At 46.3% G+C, this 13,214-nt stretch overlaps 1 protein-coding gene across 4 annotated transcripts in view; it reads right to left on the reverse strand.

Annotated features, from left to right (window-relative positions):
• MCTP1 (multiple C2 and transmembrane domain containing 1) overlaps window positions 1-7,219 on the reverse strand; it is a 277,869-nt gene extending 270,650 nt beyond the window's left edge. For 3 of the 4 annotated variants that reach the window (XM_055791716.1, XM_055791714.1, XM_055791713.1), the window contains exon 1: window positions 6,289-7,219. In XM_055791716.1, the coding sequence (XP_055647691.1) occupies window positions 6,289-6,867 (579 nt within the window). In that variant the 5' untranslated portion in view covers window positions 6,868-7,219. The remainder of the gene's footprint in view (window positions 1-6,288) is intronic. The other variant, XM_055791715.1, reaches the window with a different exon arrangement.
• Window positions 7,220-13,214: the final 5,995 nt, after the last annotated feature.

The following is a 13,214-nucleotide window of genomic DNA, read 5'->3' on the forward strand; positions in this document are numbered from 1 at the left end:
CCCTAAGAACACAAATGCTACATAACTCCATACAGAACTGAAGATGATCTAATTTGCAGTTTTGATAAATTAAGTCTACCACAGATAAGGTTTGAGGGATTTCTGCCTTCTTTTACAATGGAAGAAGAAAAAGCATTTCTTTTTAATCTCAACAGTGTCAGGGCTTACATTATAGTTACCTTCCTAAAATTCTCTAGAATATAGCACTCAGAATACCTGAGATCTAGGATGGATAGTAAGACTAGAGAGGAAAAGCCAAGTTCAGTCTTCAGATCAATGCAGAGTTCTCAGTTGTCTTGCCAAAGACCAGCAATTCATCCAAGAGGAAAAAAAAGATGACATTTGGGCCTATTAATATGTTAGCACCACATCACAGGACAGAACAGTTAAATTAGAACTACCTATAGAGCTCAGTGCTGAATGACATACAGGCAGCTTAAAACCTGTTTTGTTCATATTTTTTAAAAAGCTAAAACATACTTCTCTTTCCCACAATATGGTAACTGATGGTAAGTCTTACTCATATGCCAAATAATTTTCTGCATCCAGCATTTCAATAAGAGGGAAGAAACACTTTTCAGCATTTCTTCTAGAAAAGTTTAATGCTAGAACCATGTTTAGGTGTTTGTCTTTTCACATTTAAAATGCTCAATGCAATTCAGTAGGTTATGAAATACACACATTAAGTACACTGAAGTAACAGAGTTTTGACACAGTCACTTGAAATCCAGCTAGAATCTTAACACTGGAAGTTAACCACTTCACAGCAGACACACTTCATAGAAAATAGGCAATTTTTTGTTGGTGGTGCCTCAACGCAAGAACTGTTGCAATTCCCATCGACCAACCATCTATCATTCTCAGTACAATTATACTACTACGAACACCTTCACATATCAGCAAAGGCAGGTAAAGAAAAAGAAAAGATAAATTAGAGATTAAATGAGGTCACACACAAATAGTAAAACAACTGGTGTTACTAGTTCACCTTAAGATACCTCAGTATTTCACACAAGTATAAATGCAAACTGACCAATTCTGAAAAATTATGCAGTTCACTTTGAAAACTCTGGAGACATTCTTTAGTTAATTAAGCAGAGGTTATTCAAGATATAATTAAATACAATTCTGTTATGCCATCTCTTGATTTTCATGTGAGTAATATACACACACTGTGTGAGTTGACAGACTGGTCAGAGGTTGATAGAGCATAAGAAAGATTAATGCATCTCAAGCTGCAGAAAGATAAGCCTTTTATCAGAAATTAATACAATGACAAACAGGGCAATGCAAAACATCCCTTGATAAAATCAGATGTCTAACTCTTGAGGAAACAAACAGCCTTGAGAGACTGCAACAGCTTTCTTAAAAAGAAACAAGTATTAGCAACAACTTTTTACTCCTGCTTGCTATTTCTACTTCTGTGTAATTTCCATTATCAAGCTCCAGGTTCTTCTGACCTAGACAAAACATTTACTCATCTACTTTTGTAGATGAGTAAATCTCTCCCTACGTGTCAGCGGCCAGAGCCCCAAAAAGCAAGCTTCCTTCTGTTTTCTAAAAATTTGCCCTCTTGTTCTCAGAACTGCTGCCCTCAAACCATGCTCCAAATTAGCTCTCTCTGACTCTTCCTGTTTTGTATTGGCATTACCTCAGGAAAAGGTAACCCCTGACAGTCAGATGTGTTCAGTTTTCCTCACCACCTTCACCTTTCCCAGTTTTAGAAATCTGAAGCAGCAATTAAGATTCTCTTGGGTAACATTATCTGTGAAGCTTTTCACTGACAATTTTCTGCCTTTTCTACTCTCCTTATTTTGTTCTTTTGCTTTTGTTAGCTGGATCAATTACTCAAATGTGGCCTGTGACATATGCCAATTAGAACAAACATGCCAAATTTTTCCCTTGTGTAACTTCACTGACTCCAGTGGCTCTAAGCCAGATACAGATTTGTTTTGGTATAGGCAGAAAAATGTGAATGGTATGCCAGTCAGGTTTTCATCGGCTCTGTACCCCCCCTCCACAGCAAATGCAAACTCCTCCTCACCTCTCTTCAGGCCTCCTCACAGCTCTGCCTCTGCTCCTATTTCATCACTATTCTTACCTTTCTCCTTCCCAGACATCTCAGTACAACATCATGCTCACTGCCCTGAAAGCACAACCTCTCTTCATAGGAGCCAGCTCACTAAACGACTCTTTTTCTGCCAACCCCTCTCAAGAGCCACACAGGTCACTCTTACAGCAACTGTATTGGGCCATACCTATGTATTACTGGAAGAATGCGAGAGACCCTATATCTGGATACCTATCTCCAGTTTTTCTCATCTCATTTTTCTCTTGCATCATGCTGTGTTATACAGCCTAGACCACTGTTATGCAGCCTCTGGCCATGAAGACCCACAAAGGTAGGCCTGAAGGGTGTTTATTAATTAAGCAAACAGCACTTGTGCTGCAAAACTTACAAAGCTTCGTCTCCTATGGCTATGTATCTGCAGCTTGAGCAGCAGCCCTAGCCTTCCCTTCCTCCTCCCCCTGCAATAACCCCAGAGCCCTCCCACATAACCACAAAACTGGAGACAGGGAGGGAGGGAAGTGGTTGAGAACCTGTTCACTCTTTCACTTTAATGGATCAGCACGGACATACTCAAAAAAGTCACAAATTTCATTGCTACCAAATCATTATATCGCAACAAACTCCACCAGGGCAATGGGCCCACAATGGTTCTCACTGTGGCAGCCAAGACACCCCCTCAGCCAGAAGCCCTCTCCCTAAAGTGCTCTTCATGTCCACTGTTGATTCAAGATGACACAGGCCCACCCCCATGTTCTCCAATGAATATGATAAAACACTTGTAGGTTCTTTTTCATGGCATATCTTAAGAAACAACGGTATTTCCACCCTCCTGGTTTTCACTACACAACTATGACAAAGCACAAGTAGAGTAAAGCTTTCCATGCAAAGCTGCATCTCACATCCAGGAGAAAGGCCATGCTGGCACAAGCACTGCTGAATAAATCCAAGCTCCTGCTGGCAAGGAGATGCAAATTATAAGGGGCAAATGGAAAAAAAAAACTTGCCACACTGCCTTGGGGCAACAGCAGCTCACTCAGCCACTGGAATGAGCAGCAGCAGAATCCCTGGAGGGCTGCTGACATCTCCGGCCCATGGAACACTCCAAGAAGCTTCCATGACCCTCGGCTTGCTCCCTCAAGAGTGTGGCACATGTCCTGCAGCTCTCAGCTGTATGAAGGTGACCGGATGCTATGCCCAGGAAAGCCATGGTGACAAGATGCCATGCCATGCAGGAAAGGTCTGGCCAAATAAACCTGCCATACAGCCTTTGGAAGCTGGAAGAAGGATGATGTGTAATTCTGTACATGTGTAGTTCTTTGTGCTATCAAGTCATATTTACACTTCTTCCCTGTAAAAGGAACCTAAGTTTCCTGCCAACAGACACTGTAGTTATGATGCCCTTCTCTCTCTCCAAAACTAATCGAGGACAGCTTTCAGAAGTATTCAGTCTTCAAGGGAGGACTAGATCAGTATTTTGTGCTCAAATGTAATGGTTACTCTTTGTGTAAGACTCCACTCTTACGTGTGCACCTTTACTCAAACCGGGATACTAACCTCGTTCCTTGCAACAGAAGCTTTATTCAAGGCTGAGAAAACCAGGCCTCTGCGAGACTGTCCACATCCAATGCAGCATCACTATACCACATTTTAATTAGTTCAAATTATTTTAAAATGCTCTGACTATGCCAAAAAGTACATTCCAAGATTAAATCCACACAGAGTACAGCAACTTACATTCTAAGTCTTCCCATCCACCATGCTAACTTGTGCTCCTTTTCACTGATGACCACTGTTATCATTTCATCTTAAAAGCACAAGAAATAGGACTTCTGGTTGGATTTTATTTTCCCCCACCATCTCCCTTAAAATATCTGGTAGGTCTTTTTGTGTACAGATCTGCAAAAAAAATTCAACAGTCTTATCCAAAAGAGAATTTGCTTGCCTCTGTACTTTAATAAAATTTTAAATACATTTTAAAGCAAGTTGTAATTCTAGTATTGCTTTACTTTTAGGTGATTTAATCTCATTTTAAAGATTCTATTAGTTACTGGAATTTTTTTTTTTTTTAATCTTTGGACACATAAGGCTGCTGGGCAATAAAATTCCAGACACCTCTGAAAGTCTGTGCTGCTGTAAGTAAAACTTGGGATTTGAAAAACATAAATTATTCCAAACTCACGTTACCAGATCCTAATCCCAAATCCTCAGAGGAGTGTAAATGCCATGACTGAAGTTAGGCAGGGACCTTACTGCCCTGGGGGTGCAGCATGTAAGTGTGCAAGGCTTGACTCCTGAAATACACCAAACTGGAAACTCCAGCTGCTCACGGTGGAAGGTACTTTCTGTGTTCAGACAGACTGAAGAGTACCACACACCACTGGAGATGCCCCCCCCCCCAGCACTTTGTAGTCTTGAGTCTCATTTCCTCAACTGGCCTATAGCTCAATGGAGCTGGAGAATTAAATCAGGTTTAATAATCTGAGTGAAATTATATCTCTACAAATGAGATGAGCAGAGGATGTACTGATTATAGAAGAACTGCTCTTTCAAATCATCCCTCTGTAACAACCCTGATCGGCAGCTCTGAAAACTCCACCAACACGGAAGGGACATAACAAGCTTTATTTGGTATCAAGCCAGCAGGTTTGCTATACAGGCATAGCCCAAGTTAATACCAGAAACTGCTTGGAGGAATTGGCCATAATCCTGCTAATTAAAGACAAGTGTTAAATAGCTTGGGTGCCACTTTGTTTTGATTAGCAGTATTCTTTCCAAATGTTATGACTGTACCTTGTTCAAAAGAAGCATAATGCCCTCACAGCTAAATAACAATTGACGTGTTTTGCAAATAAACATGCTATTTCCTTGCTCATCCCAACAGCAAAACAGCACTGAAAAAACCCACACCCTACACTTCATTATTATTAATTGCTAGATGCAGCAGTCTTTCCTGTAGTCCTGAACAGTAATACTTCAAATGTGTGATGCATTTTTGTGAGCCAAGGCTGGGTGGAGAAAGGAGATGACCACTGAACGGAAATACTCACTTCATAAACACCGATCAAAAGAATCCCACTTCAGGAAGCAATGGCCTAAAACACCGACAAGCAAGGAGCAGCCACAACAGCTCCCAGTCCAGTGGGTGCCCGTCCCAGTGCAGCCCCACAGGTCAACAACACACAGCCAGGAACAGGGCCCTGCCGGTGCCACCGGGGCCCATAAGCAGCCAGGCACGGGGCCACACTGGTGCCACCAGGACCCACACGCAGCCAGGCACGGGGCCACACTGGTGCCACCGGGGCTGGCCTCTGCAGAGGTAGACAAAGGTCCCGCTGGCCGGACAGGACACCAGTAGCACCACCGCTCTCGCGGCCCCAGCGTCTGTAGCCCTGTCAAAGGCCGAATACATTCCTGAAGCTTCTTTTTGACACAAAACGCCCCCGAAGCATGCCTTTGCTTCAGTTACTTCACCCTAACTATGACAGAGGACAATATACAATAACGCACACTGGCCAACCGTTCCTGTGGGAACCGGAGGGCTTCTTAGGATTACCCAAACTTCAGAATGACTCGCATGTTTCGCGCTTTTCTGGCAGGACATGTATTAGGTGGCTCAGCTCCCCACGGCTCAGCTCCCCGCCAGTGCGGCCTCACCACCGGTGCGGCCCGGTGCCCCCGGCTCCTGAGCCACCCGCCCTCGGCCCGCGTTTGAGCCAGTGCCCGTCGTTCGGGTGCCGCGCAGGAGTTCAATAATCCCCAAGTGGATAACCAGGCACGGGGAAAAAAAAGCAGAGGCGACCTGAGCCGAAGCCGGTGCTGGACGCGTCAAGGACAGCGACCAACAGCGCGGGGCTCTCGGTGGCCGCCGGGGCAGCAGCGCTGCGGGCACGGAACGCCGGGTGCCGCCTGCGGGACGGCTCCTGCGGGCGGCTGGAGCAAGGCGGGCCCGGGGGAGGCCGCTCCCGCTACGGAGCGCCGGCGGCCCGCAGCTCCGCCACGCTGCCGGTCCCGCCAGCCCAGCCGCGGGCGGGGACCGGGGCGCTGCCGCAGGGCGGCCCCGGGGCCGTTCCCCCCGAGGGCGGCGGGCACCAGGTAGGGGCAGAGCCCGCGCCTGCCCCCCCCCCCCCCGCCGCCCGTCCCCGGCGGCCGCCCCCCGCCCGCCCGGGCCGCCGGCGCTGCCCGCTAGCGCGGCTCCGCGGGGGGCGGCCGGCACTCACCGCGCCGCCGTCGCCGTCCTCCGCCCGCGGCTCCTTCCTCCTGCCGGCCGTGGGCGAGCCCTGCAGCAGCTGCTCCAGGCAGGCGGTGCTGGGCAGCGAGGAGCTCTTCTGGTGGGACAGGTGCGCCCCGGGCCGGCGGCCCTCCTTGCCGCCCTTGGGCCCCTCATCGCCGGCCGCGGGCTCGTCGCGGCGGCCGGCCGGCGGCCCCTTGCCCTGGGGCAGCAGGTGCTCCCGCAGGCGGCGCAGGGCGGAGCCGGGCTCGCCGGCCGGCTCCAGCGGCTCGGCGGCCGAGCAGCAGAGGTTGGGCTGGGAGGACGAGAAGACGCGGTCCAGCACTTGCCGCCGCCGCTTGAAGCCGCTCCACTTCGCGCCGGGCGGCAGGTCCCCCTTGCTGCCGGCCGGTGCCGGCGGGGCGGGGGGCTCCGCAGTGCGGCGCTCGGCTGCCGCCCGCCCGCCGCCGCTCCGGCCCTTGCCCCCCAGCTGCAGGTTCTTCCACAGCCGGGCCTGGAAGGACACGGCCGGCTCGGGCTCGCCGGGCTTCTCCCCCGCGGCCGCCCGGGGCTCCTTGCCCGGCTCCATCCTCCTCCTGCGGCGGCGGCGGCGGCTGCGGGAGCAACAGCAGCAGAGCCCGCCGGAGCCCGGCGCCTGCACTCCCGTGCGGGGCGGGCCGGAGCGGCGCCCGCCGCCGGGGACGAGCGCGGGGCTCCGCCGCGCCGCCCCCCGCTCGGCGCGGCACGGCCCAGGCAGCCCGGGGCTCCGCCGCGCCGCGGGAGTGCGGGGAAGGACGAACTCCCCCGGGCGGAAAGTTCGCCGCCGGGAGCCCCCCGTGGGCGGCGGGCGGTGGCCGCGGCGGTGGCGGGCGGCGCGGGGCTGGGCTGCGTGGGGCGCGGAGCCCGGCGGAAAAGTTCGCGGAAGGGCGCGGGGTGGCAGCCCGGCGCGCCCTTATATGCGTGCGGCACTGCGAGGGCACACCGAGAGGGGGCTTATCCTGCCCCCATCCCCACCTCCCCCCCCCCCCCCCTCTTTTTTTTCCCCTTCTCTTTTTTTCCCCCTTCTTTATTTTTCCCTTTTTTTTTTTTTTTTTTTTTTTTTTTTTTTTTTTTTTTGCGCTGGCGGCAGTCGCGCCGTGCAGGAGGCCGAGGGTGAACGGCTGGCAGCCGGCTGCCGCCGCCACTTACGGATGCTGCATCGCAGATGCACCGCGCTGTGATGCTGCAGTTTCCCTGCGCCGGGGGACACGCGACCTTTGGGGGCAGGTGGGGACACGAGGCAGGTCCCGGCCGGGCAGCACCGGCACCGGCCCTGGGTGACCTTGCGGAGGGAAGGTGCGGCCGGGCTTGGCCGCGCACCGACAGCCAGGGCTGCAGGGAGCACCCAAACCTGCCCTTTGGCAGCTGTGGATGCAGAATGTATGTCCCGGCCAGGCACGTGCCTCCAGGCGGGGAGGCGGCGGGGGGGCGGGGGACGGGACGGACAACACCCAGCTCATCTGTCACAGTCACATTTTTTCTAAAAAACGAAAAAAGATACTTACAAATAATTAGACATTTTTCTCATCATGGCACGACGTACTACTGGCCCCATTGCTGCGTTTTTGGATGCATAACACTATCTCAGCTTTCTTTTTCAATTAAAATGATAGCAGCAAGATACTTTCAGAGCAGGTTTATACATTCATGAAACAAAGTGAAGCAGAAGGAATCTTTCTTGCATACACCTTTACCCGATGTACTTCTGGGTTTCATTTCAAAAGTTGCTTCTTTACATAATTGAGGGTTTGGCCACCTATATGCTGATTCAGCTTTCCCAAAAAAGTTTGCAACCAGGCATTTGACAATACAGCTTTTGCTGAACAGAACAAGAAGAATACAGATTAAAAGTACTGTGATAAAATTGATTCTTCCAAATCACCAGGGCCTTGGGAATTCAATCTACAATATTTGAGAAAATAGCCAAAATAACCTTTGAACCTCAGGAGATTATTTGTGAGAAGGCCTGTCAGATAAGTGACATTTCAGGACCAAAAAAAGCCAAACATAAGTGACATTTCAGGACCAAAAAAAGCCAAACATAATCATAGTAAAAAAAAAAAAAGCTTCAACAAAAACCTGAAGATAGAACATCACAGAGAAGTCTGCCTACTTTGATCCCTGGAAGTGAATACAAATAATCAGCTTCTAACCACCTATAAGCAAAAGCATCAGATAGCAAAGCTCAAATGGATCAAGGCCTGGAGGAAGCTCATGTGTCTCAATATCTGAGATGATATCTTTAAATCAAAGAAGAAAAGTGCTGAAATGGAAGCTTTTTAAAAGGTCTGCTTTCCTGTAAATAACGGATTTACTCAATGAGCAGGAACCAATAGACTAAAAGAAAAGATGAATTTGGTTCTTCATCAGTACTGGGGAGAGTGACAAGGGCAATCTAAAAAACCATTTCAATGTTAAGTATCTGCCTTGTGTTTTACTTCTTTTATTTTCACATTGCAGTTGAAATGGCTCTAAAATAAGCAGCTTTTCAGTTAAAGAGTAATTTCTATTAAAGTTATGGAAAGTCAATATGCTTTCCACAAAGCCAATAGGTGTAGGAAGAATGCAATGTTGCATTCGGAAGAACTGCTTATTTGACAACATACTGAACTACTCTTGTATCTTTAGACGTTTGTTTTCAACAGTGATCACACTTCCCTATGAAAAAAAGACCCGAATTTTGTTATTTGTATAGATGTATTCGCTACAGCAACTAATCTCCTAAGTTGTGATGCTGCGTGGAAGTTCATCGTCTGGGACGAGCATGCACAAGATGCAGTGCTGCAGACCAGTGTTTTCAGTCTGGCTTGTGCTGCATTTTTACGACCCCTGCATTGAGTGGTCCCAAATAACCTACTGGCAGGCCTCCAGATTCTTTTTCCACAAAAGGCAGCATAAGCTTTCCTTTACATTAAAATCATGTCATTACATCATCATTTCCAAATCCATCTAATTTATGTCCATTTTATCCGACCAGAAAGTAGATTTGCTTATACAAGAGAAAGGTCAGGGTAGCTTAGGCTGTTTAGTTGCAGAAACACTCATTGTCCTCAGGGCGAAACAGATCTGGGGCCAAAAGGCAATGTATGGCTGCACTGTAACAGGCAGAGTAGGATTATTCTAGAATTAATTCAAATCAATTCACCATAACCAGTTTTATAATAAAATGAGTCATTCTGCACATTGAATTCTCTGAGCTGTAATCGTTTATTAAAGTTGAAGCTGAACCTGGCAGAAAGATCACAGCAACACTTCAAGCAACATTCAAATGGAAATCTCAACATTTAACAAAGATATAGATGTTACACCTGTACAGATGGGAGTGACTTTGCAAAATGTACGAACAAGCCTTTATTGGCCTTAGAAATAAAAAATATGGTATCTGAAAACATTTACTTACACATTTCATAAGCTAAAACAAAACAGAACATAAAACCAAAAAAAAAAATTGGTACTTCAAACATGAAACCAAGGAGATCCATAGTAGAGAATGTGTTTTTATTTCCAACATATCAATTATACATGTCAAAAAGGAAGAACATTTTCTGTGGAAAGCAACTATCATTCTCCTCAGAACTGTATCTGATCTATCTATATATGTCATTTCTCTAATTAGTTTAATTTAAGCTGATAAAACAAATGTATCACTCAATGCTAAGCACTCTGCATTAAAAAAAACCTAGTTTCTCACACCCTTTCAGACTAACCCAAGGCCCCAGATTTCTCCACAGTAATTTGCATCAAATAAAATATCTCTTTGGTTTTGGTTATTTCTTGGGGGTGCGAGGGGTGTGGGTGGGGAAGTTTACTTTGTAGCTTCTGATATTTAGTCCATTATCTATACGTATTTATGTTTGGAAATATACTTCGTTTTTTCAGTTATGTCTTCCTCTTCAAGCACTCTCCCATCTCCCATGATTCAGAATCTAAAATACAGCAAAGATAGTAACAGTTTGAAATGCATACCAGGCAACTACAGAGGCAGTATTTGTTGGAAGATGGCCTTGGGCTCAAAAGCTGAACATGATTTTGGTCTTCTCACCCTGAAACCACATTTGAACATCACTTGCACATGTTCACTGCTGTCATTTTGTCTTACTCTTTCTCAATGTCTCTTCAGTCTGAACTAGTATGAATTTGTGTGTCCTTTTTTTCATCTGAGTTATGTATCAAATGGCAAAGTTCATGTCTATAATGCAGTTTTTAAGTACAGCCTTGAATGTTTTTTGCTTGGGTTTTCACCTGCAGTGACAATGGGACATAGGCAACACAGTGATGAATTTTAGCTCTTGGCATGGTAAGTGGTATCTGAGGCAATTTCTGCCCGACTTGTAAGAAGTTTCATGTTATGCAGAGAACCACAAGTTCTTTCACTCTTCTTGTCCATGGCTAAAGTATTTTTATCTGAAACTTTCAAACAGGGATTCAGCACAAGACACAAATCCAGTGTAGAGCATTGTGGCCAGACTAGCTAAGAGTCTTGACATTTTAGAAGTATTGAACCATGTCATACAATTTTAAGCTTCAGGCAGCCTATAGGTACTAGAAGTCCTGTCTTCACGCACAAGTACACAGTAATGAGTACATTTCTTCTTGGATTTTGTACAGATAATTATGCTCCTACCACATATGGCTCTTCTAATCTGACAAAACATAGCATCTCACAAAGCCAATCACAACTTAGTTCTGCAAAATGCTTCATCATCTTGGTGCACTTTTGAGTATTTTTAACGAGCTATTGGTTTTTGGTGGTTTTTTTTTTTTTTTTTTGTAGCAACGACAATACAGATTCAGCCATTAATCTAAGGTAGTGCAAGCTTCAAAATGTTCTCCTGAGGTGAGATAACCCCCTTTATACATTAGCAAAATACCATGAAGCTTATAGGGTGCACCGTTATGAGAACCTGAGTCGATTTACTGGAGACTGATTTCCCTTCCTTTCATGTACATCTTTGTCTCTAATATTTTAACCGTATTGCTAGCCTTCTGCTAGTGTTCCATAGCTAGTTGTTTATCACTGGTGCTCATGGCTGACATGGTTCCTCTAACAACATGTGCGGGAAGGTCTAATGCAACTCTTGGGTCTAAAGGGAAGGAAAATCAGAGTCGGAGGTCAGTGCAAAGTCGCAGCATCGGCATCTCATAACCCACATGCAGCATGCCAAACTGTGTAGTGCCCCAGTGGTGGGGAGCACAGCAGGACATTCTCACAACTGAGAAGAAGCAGGCTACCCCTACTAGAGGACTGAGCATCAAGACATGCACTCCTTCTGACGTTAGCAGGTGGTTTTGCCCTTCAGATCTGCACCTTTGAATAGACAGCTCTTCTTTAAGTGAGTTCCAGCTCACTTTTTCATCATTAACGTTAGTGCTAAATTGTAATACTAATTTAGAAATTGTATAAAGCTTCAGTTTTATTCTAAACTTGCCTGACTATCATGGTTTAACCCCAGCTGGTAATAAAGCACCACACAGCCACTCCGCTCACTCCCCTCTCACCCAGAAGGATGGGGAGGAGACTTGGAAAGGAATGTAAAACTCAGGGGTTGAGATAAGAACAATTTAATAGTTGAAATAGAATAAAAATGTAAGAACAATAACAACGATGACAATAACAGTTATAATGAAAAGGGGGAGGGAAAGAATGACATCCGGAGGGAAAGGCGGAAAGGAACACGTGGTGCACAGCACAACTGCTCACCGCCTGCTGACCGATGCCCAGCCAGTGCCCGAGAATGCCCTGCCTGCCCCGGCCAGCCCCCCGGGTACATATACCAGGCACGATGTCCCATGGTATGGAATCCCTCTCTGGCTAGTTGGGGTCAGCTGTCCTGGCTGTGTCCCCTCCCAACCCCTTGTGCCCCTCCAGCCTCCTTGCTAGCAAGGCCTGAGGAACTGAACAGTCTCACACCAAAGCCAAAACACAGCACCGCATGAGCTCCTGAGAAGATAATTAACTCCATCCCAGCTGAAACCAGGACACTGACATCTTCAGTGTTTCCGTAGTTAATAGGGATAAACATTGACAAGCAAGTCTATAATTGACACAAAGTTTCAAACTACCCTCTGCCTACTTTATATTGTATCTCTGTTGGTTTTGTAATATGAATAAATATCGGTAAAAAAAGAATTTATATTTCTAAATGCTTATAGGGTCCTCAGGAATGAGTAGTATTAACTATTTTGGCTTCTCCTACTAGTCTAATATTTATTTGCTAGCACAAGTATTTTTGCACAACAAAATATGTCCATCAATTGTTCTTTTCTGTTCTGTGTTTCAACTCAACTTCAGCCTTATGGTTTTTTATTCCTGTGTTGTAAAACCCATCAGTGCTTATGATTCACTACTAATAGTCATTTTGACTTTTGAAGTTACCTTTGCTGACTGACCCAAGTAACTTTTATATCATTACAAAGTTCCAAGTTCACAACCTGTCTGATCAATGTGCAAACCTTGAAATGCTTCCACTGCTCCTCAGTGTTGTCCTTAGGACAGGTTTTGGTGTTTCCTTCACAGTCTGCTGTGTTACTGGGCCAGCTGTAGCTCCTTCCCCTTTCGGTCCCTCCAAAAGCTCTTTTAAGGGGTTTTGGGCCTTAGCATAGCTTTCAGGGAAATTTCATTAATATCTCTTAGGCTGGGACCTGTGTCTCCGTAACTCCTCTGTCTCTCCAGGTATAAGTTTAGGATTCTTTATTTCCTTCCTTTACACATACAGTAGCCATGGAGTTAAGAGTTGACTTAGAATCAGAATGTCATTTATTTTAGCATTAGAAACAAAAATAAATAAGTAAGTTTTAAAACTGCAGATACATACTCATCTTATTATAGCATCTGCTGTTGCTAAGCATCTCATTCTTCAGATCCTGCCTGGTTTCTTAGCCACTTTAACACAGTGC

The sequence above is a fragment of the Falco peregrinus genome, chromosome Z (assembly GCF_023634155.1).
Source record: "Falco peregrinus isolate bFalPer1 chromosome Z, bFalPer1.pri, whole genome shotgun sequence".
Lineage (NCBI taxonomy): Eukaryota > Metazoa > Chordata > Aves > Falconiformes > Falconidae > Falco > Falco peregrinus.